The 20,503-nt window shown below is 34.5% G+C and overlaps 1 protein-coding gene and 1 pseudogene across 4 annotated transcripts in view; both read left to right on the forward strand.

Moving 5' to 3' along the window:
* LOC101339236 (poly(A) polymerase alpha-like) lies at positions 1 to 7,522 on the forward strand (annotated as a pseudogene).
* KIF2A (kinesin family member 2A) overlaps positions 1 to 20,503 on the forward strand; it is a 70,373-nt gene that overhangs the window by 35,084 nt on the left and 14,786 nt on the right. For 3 of the 4 annotated variants that reach the window (XM_019929998.3, XM_019929995.3, XM_019929997.3), the window contains exons 4-16: positions 7,551 to 7,605; positions 8,590 to 8,712; positions 9,278 to 9,378; positions 11,136 to 11,231; positions 12,936 to 12,990; positions 13,381 to 13,543; positions 15,634 to 15,724; positions 15,824 to 15,887; positions 16,470 to 16,561; positions 16,926 to 17,068; positions 17,372 to 17,576; positions 18,318 to 18,428; positions 19,456 to 19,523. In XM_019929998.3, the coding sequence (XP_019785557.1) occupies positions 7,551 to 7,605; positions 8,590 to 8,712; positions 9,278 to 9,378; positions 11,136 to 11,231; positions 12,936 to 12,990; positions 13,381 to 13,543; positions 15,634 to 15,724; positions 15,824 to 15,887; positions 16,470 to 16,561; positions 16,926 to 17,068; positions 17,372 to 17,576; positions 18,318 to 18,428; positions 19,456 to 19,523 (1,367 nt within the window). The remainder of the gene's footprint in view (positions 1 to 7,550; positions 7,606 to 8,589; positions 8,713 to 9,277; positions 9,379 to 11,135; positions 11,232 to 12,935; positions 12,991 to 13,380; positions 13,544 to 15,633; positions 15,725 to 15,823; positions 15,888 to 16,469; positions 16,562 to 16,925; positions 17,069 to 17,371; positions 17,577 to 18,317; positions 18,429 to 19,455; positions 19,524 to 20,503) is intronic. The other variant, XM_019929996.3, reaches the window with a different exon arrangement.

Raw genomic sequence — 20,503 nt, forward strand, 5'->3', positions numbered from 1 at the left:
GATGCAAATTCAGAGCAGGGTGTGTGTGTATTTTGGTTTGAAATGGGACTGTGAAGAGTATGTTTAAGTATTTGTTTGCTTTTTTAGAAAAACCTTAATTCTTTCTGCCATCTACATGCGTGTATATACACACATACTTTCAAGGATCGAACAGTTGTCTAATTCACAATTATGACGATCATTAGGTAAGATCCTAGAAATTCCATGCCTGATTAGGATTTTTCCTAAGACTAATTGTTTCTTAGGAGACATGGGTCGAAACCATTTGCTTGCTAATAATATTTGTTGAGTGACTACATATGACTTTGATAAAAAAAAAAATGAGTTTCTTATTCATAATAAATTCCCATTTTAGTAGTCTTTTGAAATAGTAATTCTGCTATTTACATTTATTAAAAAAATGGGAAATGACAGATTGTAGTGTAACTATTTCTGTATTATCTGTGAAGAATAATTTATTTATAAATTTTAAAACCATGCTCTGCCCCCTAACAGTTTTATCTTCACAAAAATAAAAGGCATGTGATTTTTATTATTTTAAAAGATAATTCCTCTTCCTCTCTATTGAAATGTCTCTGTGTTAAAACTTTGTATCAGAATACAACTCTTTAAATCAGATAGTCCCTCGCAGTTGTTAAATCTGCAATTCTTTGTGTTCAAAATTCTTACTACATGGACTTCCCTGGTGGCACAGTGGTTAAGAATTCGCCTGCCAATGCAGGGGACATGGGTTCGAGCCCTGGTCTGCAAAGATCCCACGTGCTGCGGGGCAACTAAGCCCTTGCACCACAACTCCTGAGTTTGCGCTCTAGAGCCCGAGAGCCGCAACTACTGAATCCACATGCCACTACTGAAGCCCGCGCACCTAGAGCTTGTGCTCTGAAACAAGAGAAGCCACCGCAATGAGAAGCCCACACACCACAACGAAGAGTAACCCCCACTTGCTGCAACTAGAGAAAGCCCGGGTGCAGCAACGAAGACTCAATGCAGCCAAAAATAAATAAAATAAATTAATCAAAAGTTCTTACTACATTGTTGATTTTATCTTCTACAAAGATTAATATGACATGACTTTAGCCCTATAGGAACTCACTATCTTGCAGGGAAGACATACATAAGCATCCACATATAATATGATATAAACTCAACAATATCAACAAAACATTGTGCTTTTTAAACCATGCATATGACCGTAAGACAGATTTTCAATTTATATAAGTTCAACATATTGAGAGTCACTGCTTACAGGTCATTAGTTAGTTACCCCTTGTTAGTGGACTGTTTTTCATACTTGGCTTCACAACCTTGAATGATCATCATAGTTTATCCTTCTTGGAATATAATTAGCAACTTCTGGTGTGCATTAGAATCACCTGGAAATTTTTTAGAATATATTGATTCCTAGACCCACTCGCAGAGATTCAGTTTTATTTTATCTAAAGGGTGGCCCTGGGATTTCCCTGGTGGCTCAGTGGTTAAGAATCCACCTGCCAATGCAGGGGACACGGGTTCGAGCCCTGGTCCGGGAAGATCCCACATGCTGCGGAGCAGCTAAGCCCATGCACCACAACTACTGAGCCTACGCTCTAGAGCCCATGAGCCACAACTACTGAGCCCATGTGCCACAACTACTGAAGCCCACGTTGCTAGAGCCTATGCTGTACAAGAGAAGCCACCACAATGAGAAGCCCTGCAGCGAAGAGTAGCCCCCACTCTCTGCAGCTAGAGAAAGCCCACCCGTGCACAGCAATGAAGGCCCAATGCAGCCATAAAATAGATAGATAGATAGATAGTTTAAAAAAAAAAAAAAGGGTGGCCCTAGCATCAATATCCTTTTAGCAGTACCCATCTGATTTGAACGTGCAGTTAGCACTGAGACCCACTGCATTATTTGATATCTTTTTTTTAGGTGAATAAAATAAAGTCTTGGTAAATAAATAATAGGACCAAAAACTTGCTGCCCTATCTATGCAGTGTTGAAGTCTTTGAAAGTCTAATGAAACCTTTTAGTAAAAACCGACAGTGTGCATTTCATAGTATTTTGATGTTTCAGTTTAACAATGGGCTGTAAGTTGTCTAAAACTAGTATTTTGTTATTTACCCCTGACATCCGGAGATGAAGTGTATTACATGATTTTGGCAGGATAGCATGATGATTAAAAAACACACACTTTAATGAAATTACTTAATCCTTCTTTGCTTCACTTTCCTCATCTGTGAAACCAGAATAGCAATAATAATGATGTCACAGGGTTGTTGTGAAGATTAAATGGATTAATACATATAAGGTCCTTAGAACAGTGCCTGGCTCGTTTTCATTCCTGAATATTTTGGGGCAGTGGCAGGATACTCATATAAAAAAAACTTGAATATTGATGACATTAGTGATAGTTTATCAGAAGATAATTTTAGTTTTTCGTCATTAATTTTTTCCCTTTTTTTCATTTAGTTTTATATTATTGTATGTCTACCCACTTATGTTTAATTAAAGGAAGCTGAGGCCATGTTAGGATGAAGGGGAAGGAGGAGAAGTGCTTAAACATCCCCCCACCCCCCAACCCCCCCTCAGTGGATCTTGCCCAGGATGGCAGCGGTTTCAGGGGGGTGGGGTGGGGAGTGACTGGGCGTTGCCACCTCAGGAGACATGCCAGTTCCAGTTACAACGCAGGGATCACCGCAAACACAGCCGCCACAGAAGCACTGTGGCATTACCTCTCCCATCAGCTTAGCAGCCCCCAAGGAGATTGACTCCCTACTTACACAGAAACTGTTTGAGACTCTGAAGCCCTCTAGCGTTTTTGAAGAGGAAGAGGAGCTTTCTTTTTGAAGAGGAAGAGGACTTTAATTTTGGGAAAATTAAATAACCTGGTAAAAGAGTGGATATGAGAAATCAGTGAAAGCAAGACTCTTCCACGATCTGTAGTTGAAAAGGTTGGTGGAAAAATTTTTGCATTTGGATCTTATAGATTAGGAGTACATACAGAAGGTGCCGATATTGTTGCATTGTGTGTTGCACCAAGACATGTTGATCGAAGTGACTTTTTCACCTCATTCTATAAGTTGAAATTACAGGAAGAAGTACAAGATTTAAGAGCTGTTGAAGAGGCACTTGTACCAGTTATCAAACTGTGTTTTGATGGGATAGAGATTGATATTTTGTTTGCAAGATTATCACTGCAGACTATTCCAGAAGACTTGGACTTAAGAGATGACAGTCTGCTTAAAAATTTAGATATAAGATGCATAGGAAGTCTTAACGGTTGCAGGGTAACCGATGAAATTTTGCATCTAGTACCAAACACTGACAACTTCAGGTTAACCCTGAGAGCTATCAAACTGTGGGCCAAATGCCACACCACCTATTCCAATATATTAGGTTTCCTCAGTGGTGTTTCCTGGGCTATGCTAGTAGCAGGAACTTGCCAGCTTTATCCAAATGCAATAGCATCAACTCTTGTACATAAACTTTTCTTGATATTTTCTAAATGGGAATGGCCAAATCCAGTCCTATTGAAACAGCCTGAAGAATGCAGTCTTAATTTGCCTGTATGGGACCCAAGGGTAAATCCCAGTGATAGGTACCATCTTCTGCCTATAATTACACCACCATACCCACAACAGAACTCCACGTACAATGTATGCGTTTCAACACGGATGGTCATGGTTGAGGAATTTAAACAAGGTCTTGCTATCACAGATTAAATATTGCTGAGTAAGGCAGAGTGGTCTAAACTTTTTGAAGCTCCAACTTCTTTCAAAAGAACAAGCATTATATTGTACTTTAGCAAGTGCACCAACTGAAAAACAACGCCTAAAATGGGTGGGCTTGGTGGAATCAAAAATCCAAATCCTGGGTTTCCCTGGTGGCCCAGTGGTTGAGAGTCCACCTGCCGATGCAGGGGACATGGGTTCGTGCCCCGGTCCAGGAAGATCCCACATGCCACGGAGCTGCTAGGCCCGTGAGCCATGGCCGCTGAGCCTGCGCGTCCGGAGCCTGTGCTCTGCAATGGGAGAGGCCACAGCAGTGAGAGGCCCGCGTACCGCAAAAAAAAAAAAAAAAAAAATCTGAATCCTGTTTGGAAGTTTGGAGAAGAATGAATTTATTACACTGGCTCATGTGAATCCCCAGTCACTTCCAGCACCCAAAGAAAATCCTGACAAGGAAGAATTTCGCACAGTGTGGGTGATTGGGTTAGTGTTGTAAAAAAACAGAAAACTCTGAAAATCTCAGTGTTGGTCTCACCTACGATATTCAGTCTTTATAGGCAAGCAATAAACAGCAAGATGTTTGAGGTGGACTTGAAAATTGCTGCAATGCATGTAAGAAGAAAGCAACTCCATCAACTACTGCCTAATCATGTGCTTCAGAAAAAGAAAAAGTGTTCAACAAAAGGTGTCCGGTTGACACCTCTGAATGACAGCAGGCTCGACTTGTCTATGGACAGTGATAACAGCATGTCTGTGTCTTCACCTACCAGTGCTATGAAGACCAGTACATTGAACAGTTCTGGCAGTTCTCAGGGCAGAAACAGTCCTGCTCCAGCTGTAACAGCAGCATCTATGACCAACATACAGGCTACTGAAGTTTCTGTGCCACAGGTAAATGCCCATGAAAGCTCAGGGGGTACATCAAGTGAAAGCATTCCTCAGACTGCCACACAGCCAGCCATTTCTTCACCACCAAAGCCTACGGTCTCCAGAGTTGTTTCTTCAACACGTCTGATAAACCCACCACCAAGACCTTCAGAAAGTGCAGCAACAAAGACACCTAATCCTAAAGTAGGAGTCAAAAGGACATTCTCACCTCATAAAGAAGAGAGTCCCAAGAAAACCAAAACAGAAGAGGATGAGACAAGTGAAGATGCTGTCTTGCTTTGAGTGGGCATGATAAAACAGAAACAAAGGAGGAACTTGATACAGAGACAAGTACAACTCAATCAGAAACCATTCAGATTGGGCTTCCCTGGTGGCGCAGTGCTTAAGAATCTGCCTGCCAATGCAGGGGACACCGATTCGAGCCCTGGTCTGGGAAGATCCCACATGCGCAGAGCAACTAAGCCCGTGCGCCACAACTACTGAGCCTGCGCTGTAGAGCCCACGAGCCACAACTACTAAAGCCTGTGCACCTAGAGCCCATGCTCCGCAACAAGAGAAGCCACCGCAATGAGAAGCCCACGCACTGCAATGAAGAGTAGCCCCCACTCACTGCAACTAGAGAAAGCCTGTGCACAACAACAAAGACCCAACGCAGCCAAAAATAAAAAATAAATTTATTAAAAAAAAAAAAGGAAACCATTCAGACAGCGGCTTCTCTGTTGGCCTCTCAGAAAACATCCAGTACAGACCTTTCTGATAGGCCTGCTCTCCCTGCAAATCCTATTTCTGTTATCAGGAATTCAATAAAACTGAGACTGAATCGGTAAAAACAACCTCAGGGGCCCATAAACAATATCTGCCAACTCAACCTGTTGTCTTCAAATGCTAAGAAAGGAGAATGGAGGGTACAAGACTAGACATGACTGAAAATGGATTTAGGTTTTTTTTGTGACCTCCCTTACTGGACTAATCAGCACTTGATCGGAAGTCCAGGTTAGTATGTGAAGCCAGGAGTACTGTGATAATTGTGTTAGCAACAGTTGCATTAACTATTTCAAAAAATTACTGCCTTTAAAAAAAGAAAACCTCAAGCTGTGTTTGTATTCATAATTGACATGTGGACTGGGTTTATGTTTGCTGCATTGTTTGGAAAATTTGCAATACAAGCTGGCATAAGAATTCCTTATTCTGATGATGCACTTTTATGTATTTTTTTTTATTAGAAAGTAGAACTAATTTTAGATTTTAAGCTTGATAGATTTTCATTTTTTCCTGAAGAATTTCCTTTACCATTAGTTTTCAAATTGGATGCCATTGTGCAGTGGTGTACTGTTGTACTTCAGAGAAAGGATAAGAGTACATCTAGTTCAGTCCCTATGAGGTAGCTGTAACCTTTAAAAATGAAATGTCAACTCTAGGGTATATATTTGACATTGAAAGAATAATTAGGAGATACTTCGTTTTGACGGGGTCATGATTAAGAAATGCTATATTGGTTTTGTTTATAGACTTGTTTAGAGTGCATCCAAATCAGCGATCAGCCAGCGAATATTTTTCTTTGAGCTTGTTAAAGCTCCACATTCTTTTGCCTTCAGTATCTTGTCTTTGAAACAAAGGTTTTGCTCCCTCCCCGTTCTTTTTCTTTTCCCCTTTTTGCTTGTATGCATAAGGTAGGACTTCTTTCATAAAAAACGAAATGCCAGTATTTTCTTAAGCCATGATGTGAAAGCAGTGACCCTGTGGCCACATGGCACAGAACACTAACTTTTGGTCCCATGGCTGAAATTTTAGGGTGACTAAAAATAATGCCTGTGAAACATGATATCTATCTTGGATGGCCATTTGATCTCTAAATATGAGGAATTTTGTACGCTCCACAAAACTCCTGTCTATAGTAAAGTTGATTTTCAATTTTAAACATGTGGGCAAAAAGGCATTTTCTCCAAGAATTTTAAACAAATTTTGATTTTTAAATGGTTGACTAAAATTTGTCAGTAAATTTTACATGTAGAAACGTTTAAAAATCATTTCTAGCAAGCACTTGACATCTAGTCAGCTCTCTACTCCTTTTTTCATTTTGTTTTATCCTGTCAATAAATAATTCCACATAAGTAAGCAGCAGTGCATTCATCTTTACAGAATATGAGGGATGCCAGATGTTGATAAGCTTAGTTATTCTTTCTTAATCTGGACAAAGCAAACCCAACAGATTTTTCTGATGAGCATGTTTTATGAATCCTCTATTGTGTTCCATTCTATCACACGTACATTTTTCATGTTAAACTGTAATTACTTAAACTCTTCCCCTATCCTTCTAAATTAACTTTCCAAAGTTGGAGTGTAGTCTTTTCCCCCTTAGACTATGCATTAATTGAGGCTTTCTTTTCACCATACTTTGTAATGTCTAGTATACAGTACTTCTACGTCCCATATCTTTGCTCTGCACAGTCACCTTGCCTTTCCTCCTACCACCTAAGAAGAAAAGATGGTCAGACTAACAGGTGAAGTCTACAAGGTGTCTGTGTGTTCTGTGTAGCTTCAGAGTTAGATTGAAATTGCCAGGTACAGACTTAGTCTTGTCATTTTGTTCACACATTGGGGAAAAAGAATTCAGTTTATTAAGCATTTCATGTAACTGCACCCAAGTTTTGCCAAGCTGGGAACTTGGACCTTTTCTGTGTAGTGACTTTTTAATTCTAGTTTTCATAACCTGGAGATCAGACTGTTGGTTTCGCATGATGTACGTAGTGTCTCATGACTAGAGTTTGCTTTGTGTTATAGTATCTGTACTTGTATTTTTCAAGAGCTATTTTGTGAGTGGATGATGTACTTCTCCATTGAAACCACAATTAAAAAAAACAGCAAAAAATAAATAAATAAAGGAAGCTGATTATGATAGACATATATATGAGGAGTAAAGAGAGAAAGTAAAATGAACATTTTCTTTTCTATAGAATCGACGGACTGTGGCTTCTATTAAGAATGATCCTCCTCCAAGAGATAATAGAGGTAAAAATTTACCTATTAATTTTGCCTATTGCCCTGACAAGGTAAATCAAAAGTAAATATTACCCTTGATGTTGTTATTCATTTAAACGTTACGTGGCTAATTTTAAGATTGATATCGTCTTGATTTCCCAGCACAATAATGTCAGTGATATAAAAAAAATGATTTATAAAGGTATGTGATGAATGTGAAACTCCGTGATATATGCCATTTTGAGGCATCTTATTTACCCAATAATTTTTCAGATTTGAGGAGAGTATTATGAGGAAGAAAGGAATGGGGTAGTAGTTAATTGATTCACAAGGGTAAGTTTAGTCATTGTGATATTTTTACATTATTTTCTGGCTAACAAACTTTCAAAAAATGTCATGGGTAACTTTGAAGACAAGTCGAACAGGTATCAATTGCAGTTAATTTCAGATCTCTCATATGTTTTCAGCTAGGTGATATAAAGCACAGTTAATTTCTTTTCTACTATTCAGCAGTACAAAATGGTCCTTTCTCATAGTGATGTTTCCTCTGTATGTATGGATGCTGAGGCAGGACAGGTGTAGGTATTAGAGGAAAGATTGGAGGTAGAGGGAAAGTCCTGCACTTTCAGCACTATTCTTTGAGTCTTGTGAACATTTATATTTCTTTGTAAAATGTGATATTTATATTTAACTTAATACTGCTTTTTCCACTTTTGTAACATCCACAGTGGGAAATTCTCTGTTGAGGATTTGCATATTTGACAAGCAAAGAGTGGGATTTAGAACAAAAGGAGAGTTGCAGGACTTTTATGTTTTTACTTGCTGTATTTCTGAATTGTGTAAGTTTTTCAAAATGAGAATGCGTATAAAATCTGTATTTTGCACACTTACTTTTTAAAAATTACTATTTAAAATCAAGCTTGGCTTGGTTTTTTATAAATTATTCAGATTGAGTTTTATTTATTGAACAGAATTGATTATTACATATATTTTGAAATTTTGTTTCACTTTCAGTGGTTGGTTCTGCACGCGCGCGGCCTAGTCAACTTCCTGAACAGTCTTCCTCTGCACAACAGAATGGTAGTGTTTCAGATATATCTCCAGTTCAAGCTGCAAAAAAGGAATTTGGACCCCCTTGTATGTAAATCATGTATCAAGGATTCAGTCATTTTAGGCATACATGTATTTTCTCTTGGTCAACTTTATAAGTCCCCAAATTACAAACTTAATTGCAGATTTTATTTTTACCATTGTGGAAAAATTTTTTTGTTGTTAGTTTAGTCTGTTAATTGGGTTTTTAAATGTATATTTTGGAGGAAACAATTTATAAATATAAAAATATAACAATGTTTCAGTTGCTTTGAATTTAAAATTATGGCCAGATAATTTTGACAGATGTTATAAAAGAAATGCTTATGCTTCTTGATCCTTTCCAATTCAAAGATCTTTGATTCTAAACCAAGAGATGACATGTATCAATATGTTAGAGTCATTTTTCATGACTCTTATTTGTATATTGTCCTGTTCCTAGCTTTGTTAAAGCAGCTCATAAGTAAAGTTCACATATTTGTCATAGGCATGTTTTGTCACTGTGTACCTTATTTTGGTGTGTGTGGTAAAATTTCATACATAAAATTTTTGTGTATAAGTATGGTACTCTAAAAAGAAAACTAGGCTTCTACAGCTCATCTGTTTCTTCCAGCACGTAGAAAATCTAATTGTGTGAAAGAAGTAGAGAAATTGCAAGAAAAACGGGAAAAAAGGAGACTACAACAGCAAGAACTTAGAGAAAAAAGAGCCCAGGTTTGTAACAGAAACATATTTTGTTTATGCACCAACCAAGGATTAGACTGTGTCAGTGAAAGTGATTGGCTTATGAAAAAATAATTGAGGCATTCATTTAAAGATTTCAATATAGTTCCTTAAATTGATATTGAGGAATAATATAAACTCTTGGGGAAATAAGTTACCATAACAGATTTTTTACTACATAAACTTTTCAAGTTTTAGTGGGTATGTGTTAGTCCTAAAGCTTGTTCCATTTTGAATAGTAAGCCATTGTGTTACAGAACTCTAATGGATGTATAACATTGAGAATAATAGGATTTTGGCTTTTTAAAAGGACTAAAAATACATTCAGAAAAACATCAAGTTAAGGTATATGGTTATACTATCCATTTTATTGTTTTTCCATGGTTAATAAGTTCAGCATATCACAATGAAAGGGTGGAAATTCGTTGTGTGTTGATTTATACTAGATGTTGAGAGTATCTCTGATGTGCCCCTCTTCTCACATTTCCTTTAGATAGTAGCAAAACTTTACTAGCAATGGAAAAGTTGCTTAGAAGACTGGTCTTTTATCTCTCTACAGGTCTTCACATATTAGAAATTATGCTATTGTACAAATAATTCCTCCATTGTGCTTGCATAGTATCTATTATATTCTCAGAACTTGTTTCCTGTAATACCAGGATTGTTTCCTTATTTAGGAGTATGTTCAAATGCCCTTAATCATAAAGATGTTGTGTTGTGGAATTGTGGAATCAGTATAATACTCAACCTGAATAAATCAACTTGTATCTGAAAGTGACCTGAGAATGACCAGTTGGGTTTTGAATAATGCTTGTATCTACTGATACTTAGTACAGATGCCACCTGGTGTTTCCTGTGGGTACTTCATAATACTTTTACATCTCTTTGTGACCTCTTCTTTACATTCTGCTTCTCAGTTGACATAGTTGGTGTTATTTCCCAAAAGGTTAATTGACAGTATGTTACATTAACAGTTTTGAAATTTAGTTGTACTCAAAGCAGGTCTGCATATAGTATATGGGAAAAAGAACCTGACCTAAAATGTTTAACAATTTATACTCATAGCTAGGAGAGGCTGTTAACTGTTGCTATTTGTATCTTAATCTGAATTTTCTCAGTTTTGAAGCAAAATAGTAAATTGCAGTTAGCATGCAGTAGTTTGAATTTTAAAGATTTAAAAAATTATCTTGGCTTTTGATTCCTTTAAATTCTATGTCCTATTGATTTGGGGCTGTATTATACCATGCCTTAGTTTTTTTTAGAGAGTCATTAATAATAGGAAATAAACATAAATGAATCCATAGTTCTACTTTGCTGAAACACTGAATTAGGAATTAGGAAGAAGAATCTGATTAAATGCATTTTTCTGAGAATTTCGGCTTTTCTAGAGTTCTTTATTGATGTTTAGGATGAACACTGTTTTTGTTTTGCTCAGTTTTCTAGGAGAATTAAGGTATACGTATAACATATTTGAAATAGGTCAAAGGTGGTTTTAATAAGGAGTATTTTGTTTGGAGTTAACAGAAGGCATGTAGACTAACAGAATTGTGTTTTTTAATATGAAAGTGATTCCTAGGCATACTATTAATCTTGAACTCTGAAACTATATCACATCTCAGGTTTGAGTTTGGTCTTGGCTGTTATAAATGACGCAACCTATTTAATTTTCAAACCATATATAACATAAACGCAACAAATACTACATTATTGTAATTATAATAAATGATGAATTCTCTGTCTTCTTACAGGATGTTGACGCTACAAACCCAAATTATGAAATTATGTGTATGATCAGAGACTTTAGAGGAAGTTTGGATTATAGACCATTAACAACAGCAGATCCTGTAAGATTCTTTATTAACAGTTGTTCTGGAACTTTTTATGCTGTAAATAAAAACATGTTTGATACCCCCTAAGTTAATACTGTATTTAGTTCTGTAATTTTTTCTCTCTTTATGGGTGCTTCTTCTCCTTCTCTATTTTAAGAAGATCAAGAAACCGTTGGGAATTCCCTGGCGGTCCAGTGGTTAGGGCTCTGTGCTCTTACTGCCAAAGGCCCGGGTTCAGTCGCTGGTCTGGGAACTAAGATCCCACAAGCCACGTGATGCATCCAAAGAAAGAAAGAAAGAAAGAAAGAAAGAAACCACTCGCACTTACCCTTATTTTCTCATTATTTCCCATAATTTGATACGTTAGACATGCATCTCACAAAGATAATCCACTTCAAAGCAAGCCTCTGTGTCCTTGGTAGGACAGAGCAACAGTCAAGGATGATGTCAGAAGACCCACTTTCCTTTCTGACCATCACTTATACTTTTATCTCAATTCCAAGTTTGTTTCCTCTTGGCTTGGGCTGTAGATCCCACCATCATTCCAACTTACTACTAATTTATTTTAAAATAAATGTTACTCTGGCTTTTAACAATAAGTGATGGCTGTTGAGGACTGCTGTAAACTAGAAATCTAGTGCTTGAAGAATGTTCTGTCTTATGCACCTCTTTTCCTATTGAAGAATGGGAATTTATTGAACAGGGAATACTTTTGTGAGTAACTTGTATTTATGAAAAATGATCCATCTGACCTAGTGTATACAGAATGAATTGGGTACACAAAATACATCTGACCTAGTGTATACGGAATGTATTGGGTACACAAAATACATATAATACACCTGTGTTAAGGCAGGTGTATTACATATGATTTAATAGAGTAGTTCATAACATTTGCATCTCATATATTTTACTCCTTGCTACCCTTTCATTTGTTTAACCTACATCTGAGCTCATACTTTATGACAGTGACTGGAAAACTTTTTCTGAAAAGGGCCTGATATTTTTGGCTTTGAACCATATGGTCTTTGTTACAACTACTCAATTCTGCCTTTGTAGTATGAAAAGCAGCCATAGACAATACATAAATGAATAGGTATGGCTGTTTCAGTAAAACTTTACAAAAGTGGGTAGTGGCTTGGATTAGGCTTTCAGGCCGTACTTTGCCAATTCCTGCTTTATACTAAATATCATTAGAAGGCAAGTATTGGGAACATTAATTTTATGAAAAAATTTAATGTCTAAGAATTGGCATATTATAAAATTGTTCAAATTATTTTGGCCAATAATCTTCTGAGAACTGTGTTTCTTGTCTACAGCTAGTTATCTTTGCCTATAATTTTCCCTATAATCAATCTGAAAATATGCCACTTGGTAGGAAATTTTACTTTTGTCGTATACAGCACATCTTGAAGTGAATAAGGTAGTTTCTTAACGTGAACCTATTGCTACTAAGAGTGGTGGTGTCCTCTACAAAGTTATTTCCTAGTGGTTTACCAAATGACAAAATAAGCGAGTTTCCATTATACTTAGAATTTTTGAAATAATTGTGTCTGATGGCTATTAAAATTTCTTCAAGCTAATTTGTTTTTTAAGCTTACTTATCCTATTTATGCTATGCATAAATTTCTAAAACCTCGGGAGGAAATATTACATAATTAACTTTTCAGTGTTTTATATACCATTGATAATCACTGGAAAAAAATATTTTATTTCTAGATTGATGAACATAGGATATGTGTTTGTGTAAGAAAACGACCACTCAATAAAAAAGGTATGCTTATTGAGTTCTAATCAAGGGTTCATTTTTGTCCTGTTTGCAATTTATTTTGATAATAGCAGAAATCAGATTGGTTTGGAAGAGTTAAATGTAAATCATTTCATTTGTACATAACCATTATACAGATTTCTATGGTTAGGTCTGTTGATGTGATACTGTTCTAAGAATTTTTGCCATTCCTGGCTTTACAGAAATCTTGATTTTTTTTTTTTTTTTTACTCTGTTGTTGAAATATTCTGTTTACTTGAATGGCATATTTATGGGATATTTATATTTACAGGACTTACTACTTTTATCGAAATTCTTACTACTTAAAATAATTTTTGTGCATTAATTCAAATACTGTGAAAATTACTGGGTACTGATTTTCATTTATTCTTTTAGAAACTCAAATGAAAGATCTTGATGTAATCACAATCCCTAGTAAAGATGTTGTGATGGTACATGAACCAAAACAAAAAGTAGATTTAACAAGGTACCTAGAAAACCAAACATTTCGTTTTGATTATGCCTTTGATGACTCTGCTCCTAATGAAATGGTTTACAGGTAGGTAAATTTGTTTTAAATCAGAATTTTGTTCTTATACTGTGTGTTTACCACCACCACTGAAACTTATGTTGATCTTGGCATATCTCTCCAGAGGTGTAATATCCTTTTCTTTCCCCCTGAGTTTAAACAAATAAGAATGTTTAATAAACATGATAATGAATTTTAACACTTGTTTTCTTTAATGCTCCCCAAATCAGTTTTCATTAATGATTAACTTTATACACTATATAACATACCATATGTATGGATAAGGAATTTCTAGAAAACATTTTCTGTACCTCTAGAGATGGGATGTGGCTATTTTTTACTTTTTGATCTCTGCAGTAGTGAAGAAATTTGAAATAACTGTTATACATCTGTCACTTATTTGTCTGAATCTTTATTTAGCACATATGGCCACTTAAGGAAAAAAAAGTTCTGTAAATCTACTTGCATTTCCCTAGTTTTATCATTTCTAAGCTTTGGAATAGTTTTAGTACATGAAATTCTTGCATGTTCACATTTTCAACTTACAAACAACTCAACCTTACATGTATTGTGCATTGATATCCCACATTTTTATCCAAATTTAGATTTTTATACATAGTTTGTAAACATTTACTTCTTATTATTTAATAGGTCAGTTTTAGCAGCATTGTTATTTCAGTCTATATTAAATTGTCTTGAGTTACTTGAATGCTATGTTTCATTGCCCTTTTATTTTATAAATTTGACTGGAAAACAGAAAGTTAAAGGGTTAATAAGAATCCTAAGAATTGAAGATGTTATAAATGAGATAAGACCAACTCCACTGGTCTTAAGCCAGTAAACTGGGAGTTCAGCTGTAAAGAAAGAGGACAAAACTAAAGAACATGTGAATGCTAGATAGAGGTATTGTGAAAAATTTGTTTTGAAAGGGAATTATAATTATAAATTGTGTATTTTTTACTTTTTTGAGAACTGAGTCCTGTCCTCCCCCCTCACTCCCTTCTCTGCTTCCATTCCTGTCTCATAAAATATGTCTGTCTGACTTTTGTAACCATTTTCAAGAAATCACTATAAATAAAAGTATGTTTCTGTGTATGTGCTAGATTTAGTAAACATTTTGTGTTTCACCCTGTATTTATGCTTCTTAATTTTACCAGTATTGATTCTCTCCCCTTTCTCTTATCCTTAACTTTTATGGATTGAGAAGTTAGCCTTCTTTTTTTTTTTTTTTTGGTCTGATCACTCTTCAGACTCATTTCCAGTTCTTTTTGATTAGAACATTTTTCTGCTCCTTTTGTTCTGTACTTTCTCCATTGTGCCTTTAAAAAAAAAATCAATAGAGCTGTATAAAGTGTTCTACATATATTCTTTTGAAGACTGTGTAAAAAGTAGATTTGTTTTCTATCATGCTTTTAGGGCTCTGCTCATTGAAGTATTTTTTTGTCCCTCCCTACCTTTTTATTTTAACTCCAGCAGTGATTATACCAATCCATAATATTTGGGCATCCTTTTCCTGAATCAAGGCTATCAACTCAGAATTCATTGTCTTATAAGCATAATTTATATTTACTTACTCACATTCAAGGAAATTTTACCACTTTTATACTTGTTTAGATAATGTTTTTGTACTTTTTTCCCCTCTAGCTTTTCTGTATTGAGATTACCACTCTTGATTCTGTTTCTGTTGAAACCATTGATACTTTTTTTGGGTTGGGTTGGGGTTTTTAGTTTTGGTTTTGGTTTTCATATCTGTCCTACTTGTCTGGCTGATATTACCATATTTTGTTGTTATTTTTTAAAACTTTCCTACTGTCTTCTATATATTATGTCTTAAGCTCAGTTACTATCAGGTTTTTTTCCCTGTCCATTATTATTGTGGCCCTTGTTTATTTCGGAATTATTGCTTGAAAATATGCTTTAAAGAGCTTTAAGCAATCCTAGGACATAGGTATTTAAATTTTAAATCAGTGGTCAATTGTGGCCTCGCAGTTGATCCCACTGATTTGTTAAAAATCTTGGTATAAGATTTGCTTATAATAACACTTGATATTAGTTTTATTGTTTATTTGTTTAATTTAAATATTAACTGTATGTTCTGACTGGTACATTTTATTTTTAAGGTTTACAGCTAGACCACTAGTGGAAACTATATTTGAAAGGGGAATGGCTACATGCTTTGCTTATGGGCAGACTGGAAGTGGAAAGACTCATGTAAGTAATTCATTACAGTTACATCCTGGTATGAAGCCAGTTTATTTTCCTTATAGCTTAATTCTAAGACCTAAATTCTATTTTCTTTTTAACATATAGACAATGGGAGGTGACTTTTCAGGAAAGAACCAAGACTGTTCTAAAGGAATTTATGCATTAGCAGGTAACTCCCCTTTTTGCATATTATTTATAATATTCTTCTTGAATATTATTCAGGTGGCTTGGAAATAAGATTTGGAAGTACTGTCCAGAATTTTAAGGGTAACTAATGCTATACTTACTATATATTATGTCAGTTTTAGATTAGCGGACTGTTTTGAAAAGAACTATGCTTTGGGGGCAAAAATCTTGATTATGTTTGTGTTGTAATCTGGCACATTGTTGAAGCTTAGCGTTTGTTGTTGAATAACTGCTTTGTGAAAAGTTTCCATTTGGTATGATTATGAAAGTAACCTTATTATGACCGCCTATAATTTTATGCTATTTATAAAGATAAGTAGTAGCATTCTCTTCTTGAATATGAAGGAGAGTGGCCTCTAAACTTTAAATGTAGAAAAACTATTGCTACTATTTTTTTTTGAAAATTAATATCCACTTTAATCTTCATTTTTCTTATTGATACTATCATTCTAGGTAAACATTAGTTGATTAGAATTGCTTTTTAAAAACAGAAAATTTGAATTGCTCTTTTAAAACAATATTTATTGCATCTTAATAAATTTTCTCCATATGCAATTATTGACAGCTCGAGACGTTTTTTTAATGCTAAAGAAGCCAAACTATAAGAAGTTAGAACTTCAAGTGTATGCAACCTTTTTTGAAATTTATAGTGGTAAGGTAAGTGGAAACTTAAAAAAATAATTTTTTGTTTTGTAGTTTTTTAAATTATGGTTAAAAAATGCATAACATAAAATTTACCATTCTAACCATTTTTAAGCGTAGAAGTTCAGCAATATTCACATTGTTGGGCAGTCATTGCCACCACATAATTGCTATACGTATTTGGAATATTATGTTAAAGTTCTGTGATGAGATTTTTTAAAATTCTCTTTGAAACTCTTTAACTTCAGTATCGATCATTATTATTCTAATAACATTATTACTAGAATTCTCTGAAATAATTTTCGGACTCTGAATGACTCATTTTTATAGAACTATTTTTTTTTTATTTTTAAAGCTAGCTTTCTTTCTTTTTTTTTAGGTTTTTGACTTGCTAAACAGGAAAACAAAATTAAGAGTGCTCGAAGATGGAAAACAGCAGGTTCAAGTGGTGGGATTACAGGAACGGGAGGTCAAATGTGTTGAAGATGTACTGAAACTCATTGACATAGGCAACAGTTGCAGGTAGCTCTCATTTTAATTAAGAAAGCGAAACAGTTTCATGATCAGTTTTAGATACTTTCAAAAGCAAAGCAAGGATGTTGTTCAGCGCATTTTGGACGTAAAATCATTACTCATAAAAACTTTTGAAGTATGCCAGATTAAATTGTATTAATCTGGTTATGTTTGTGTTGCTAATTCAAAATGTCTCTTTTGTATTTAAATAATAAAAACTGAATAGTTTTTTCTTTTTTTAATGAAAATATTGTGGTTTGCACATATAAATTGAACTTTTTACATATCAGAATGTTCTTAATTACATTGTAGAACATCCGGTCAAACATCTGCAAATGCACATTCATCTCGGAGCCATGCAGTGTTTCAGATTATTCTTAGAAGGAAAGGAAAACTACATGGCAAATTTTCTCTCATCGATTTGGCTGGAAATGAAAGAGGAGCTGATACTTCCAGTGCAGACAGGCAAACTAGGCTTGAAGGTGCTGAAATTAATAAAAGCCTTTTAGCACTCAAGGTAAATAAAGTGCATTTAATTGTGAAAAGTCTTTTACTTTTGACTTCATTTTTGTTTACTCAGTTACAAAATTATACTATTTGTTTTTTCTAATAAGTAAGAGAGGTATCAAAATTTAGTTGTTTATGTTTGCAGTTACAGATTTATATTGTACCCAGAAATTTTCTTTACACATATTATTTATTCTTTTTAAGGTAGATAAAGATCTGTTAGTCAGCAGGCCAATTCCAATGCTGCTTAGGGAGATTCCAGAGGGCCTTAATCATTAATCAGTCTTTTTTCTTGAAGGAGGGCAAGGAACCATAAAACTGAGCTAAGAAAGTTTCTCAGAAAAATGTGGAATGGCTTTCAAAAAGTTAGGCCACTATTATATATCTTCCTTGACTAGCAAAGCAAAGAAAGCATTCTATTTTTTTCTTTTGTAGTACCACTTTAAAAGTTTAACTTTTTACAGTTATCCTACTGCCTGTTACTTCTAAACACTAATCATAGTCTCCAGAAGAATCTTTTGGAATTAATAAAGTAGTCTTTTGGATTGGGTTTTTTTGTTTTCCAAATTTCATTTTCTTGAATTAGGATTTATGGGAACATTTCTACTATGCTGTAAATCTCTTAATAGAATTTTCAGAGCTGATCAGATCTTAAATGTTAGGGTTATGGTAAGAGATGTTTTAAATATGTTCATTAAGATTACTGTTTATAAGAAGTAAAATCTATGAAATTTGCTTTCTTAATTTTCAGGAGTGCATCAGAGCCTTAGGTAGAAATAAACCTCATACTCCTTTCCGAGCAAGTAAACTCACTCAGGTGTTAAGAGATTCATTCATAGGTGAAAACTCTCGTACCTGCATGGTAAGTTTGTTTGTTTTGTTTTAATCTTAAATGAATAATTATGTAGTATATATGGGAAAATTATAAAATACATTAATGACAGTCATTTAAAGTCTATTGTGAGAGATACAGCGATACTTGGAAATGTGGTCCCTGCCCGTCTGATAGGATTATATTGTAGTTATAATGCATTCTACTAATTCCAACATCTGAGTCTTTGTGAGATTGGTTTTCATTGATTTCTGTTTTCCTTGCATATTGGTCACACTTTTCTATTTCTTCATATATCTAGAATTTTGGATTATATAATTTTCATTATGAATGAATATTTTATGGACACTCAGGATTCTGTTATGTTCTTCTAAAGATTATTGATTTTGTTATTGTTGTTGTTGTTATTTTAGCTGGAAGTTAACTTAGCTGAACTCCAAACTCTTGTCTCCCCAGCTGTGGGCAATCAACTGACCTTGAAATCTCTGTTTAGCTCTTTTAGACTTAGCTATGTTTCTTGCAGTCAACCTTGTGTTCAGGGGTCAGCCAGAGATTTGGGTAGTATAAATATATATGTAGAATATGAGTTTCTTCCTCTGTGGTTATTTCTCTTCTGGGACAAACTTCACTTCCCAGCTGCTATGGTGCCTACCTCCAAACTCCATCCTTTAGTTTAACCAGTGAAACTCCAGATTTCTATTGAAGTTTTAGTTGTCGTGTGTGACAGCAGCAGAGTTTGCCCTTAGGCAAAAAAAGTTATCAAAAGTAGGGGCGGACAGTCACTCAATGTTACTCCCTTCTTCTAGGTGTTGACCTCCATTTTCTGCCTGATATTTGATCATTTTGTGGTGCCATCAGAGTTGTTTATATTTTAACTGGAGTTTATAATTATTCTTTGATTATGGGTATGAGATAGTGAATTATCTTGGAGCTAAGGTATCATTAATAACTCTTTTTTTAGATGACCATATTAAAATTAGACCTGACTGAGCCATATGTCAGTATTACTTGTCATCATTTATAACATTTTCTTTACCTTTGCATTTTTCCCCCATAGATTGCCACAATCTCTCCAGGCATGGCATCCTGTGAAAATACTCTCAATACATTAAGATATGCAAATAGGTATGAGAAATGGTTATTTATTTTGAAATTTGAAGGGAATAGAACAATATATGGTTTGATTTAATATCTGATAGGGTAAATCTTACTGCATTGCTCTTTACATTTTCAAAAAAAATTTGCATGTTATTCATTGAAATGATGTCTAGAATCATTTTGTCTTATTCTAAAAATAATTGGAAATGTGTTGTGTAATTTGGGAAGACATATTTTTAGTAGAATAGGTCTTAAAATCATAGAACATGATTGTATTTTTCCATTAACCAAGTTATATTTCATAATATTTTACTATATTTAAATCATGAAAATTATTATTATTATATTAAGACTCAAAAGTAAGTGAGTATCAGGAGCCAGTCCGTATTTCTTAAATTGTTTTGCATATGCTGAAAATTATTTCTGATAATCTTAAATATTATACATGGGGAAGCTAGGGTTTAAGTAGGGATAGCACAGTTCTTTCTGGTGTTCTGTATGGGTTACATTTTATTATTTACAGCAATAGTGTTACAGACGTTAATAGACAATTGCATTATTACAAATGAGAGGACAAAAAGCGTTACACATTATTAAAGCAGTTTATTCCTTATAGCCACAAAATGCCCTTGGAATTTTGGATTGTAATAGGCATGTTTATATTTGTTCCAGAGATTTGTTCCCATTGCTCTTGTTTTGAATGACTATATATATAGTTTTAAATTTGTATTATCACATATTGCATTTGTGATTTTAACCTAGAGATAAAATTCCTCTTTGTATTCCATTTCTAGTGTGGAGAATCTCTTAATTTTGCTAAACATGAGTATTTGTACTATTTTTTTGTTTTAATCACTATGGAAATTTTATTTTTAATCTTTCATTAAAGTATGAAATACATATGCATACAGAAAAGTACCCAAAACACAAGTGAATAATTTAATGAATATTTACAAAGTGAAAATTCCTGTCATCAGACCAAGAAATAAAACATTTCCAGTCCCCCA

The sequence above is a fragment of the Tursiops truncatus genome, chromosome 3, assembly GCF_011762595.2.
Source record: "Tursiops truncatus isolate mTurTru1 chromosome 3, mTurTru1.mat.Y, whole genome shotgun sequence".
In the NCBI taxonomy this organism is placed as follows: Eukaryota; Metazoa; Chordata; class Mammalia; order Artiodactyla; family Delphinidae; genus Tursiops; species Tursiops truncatus.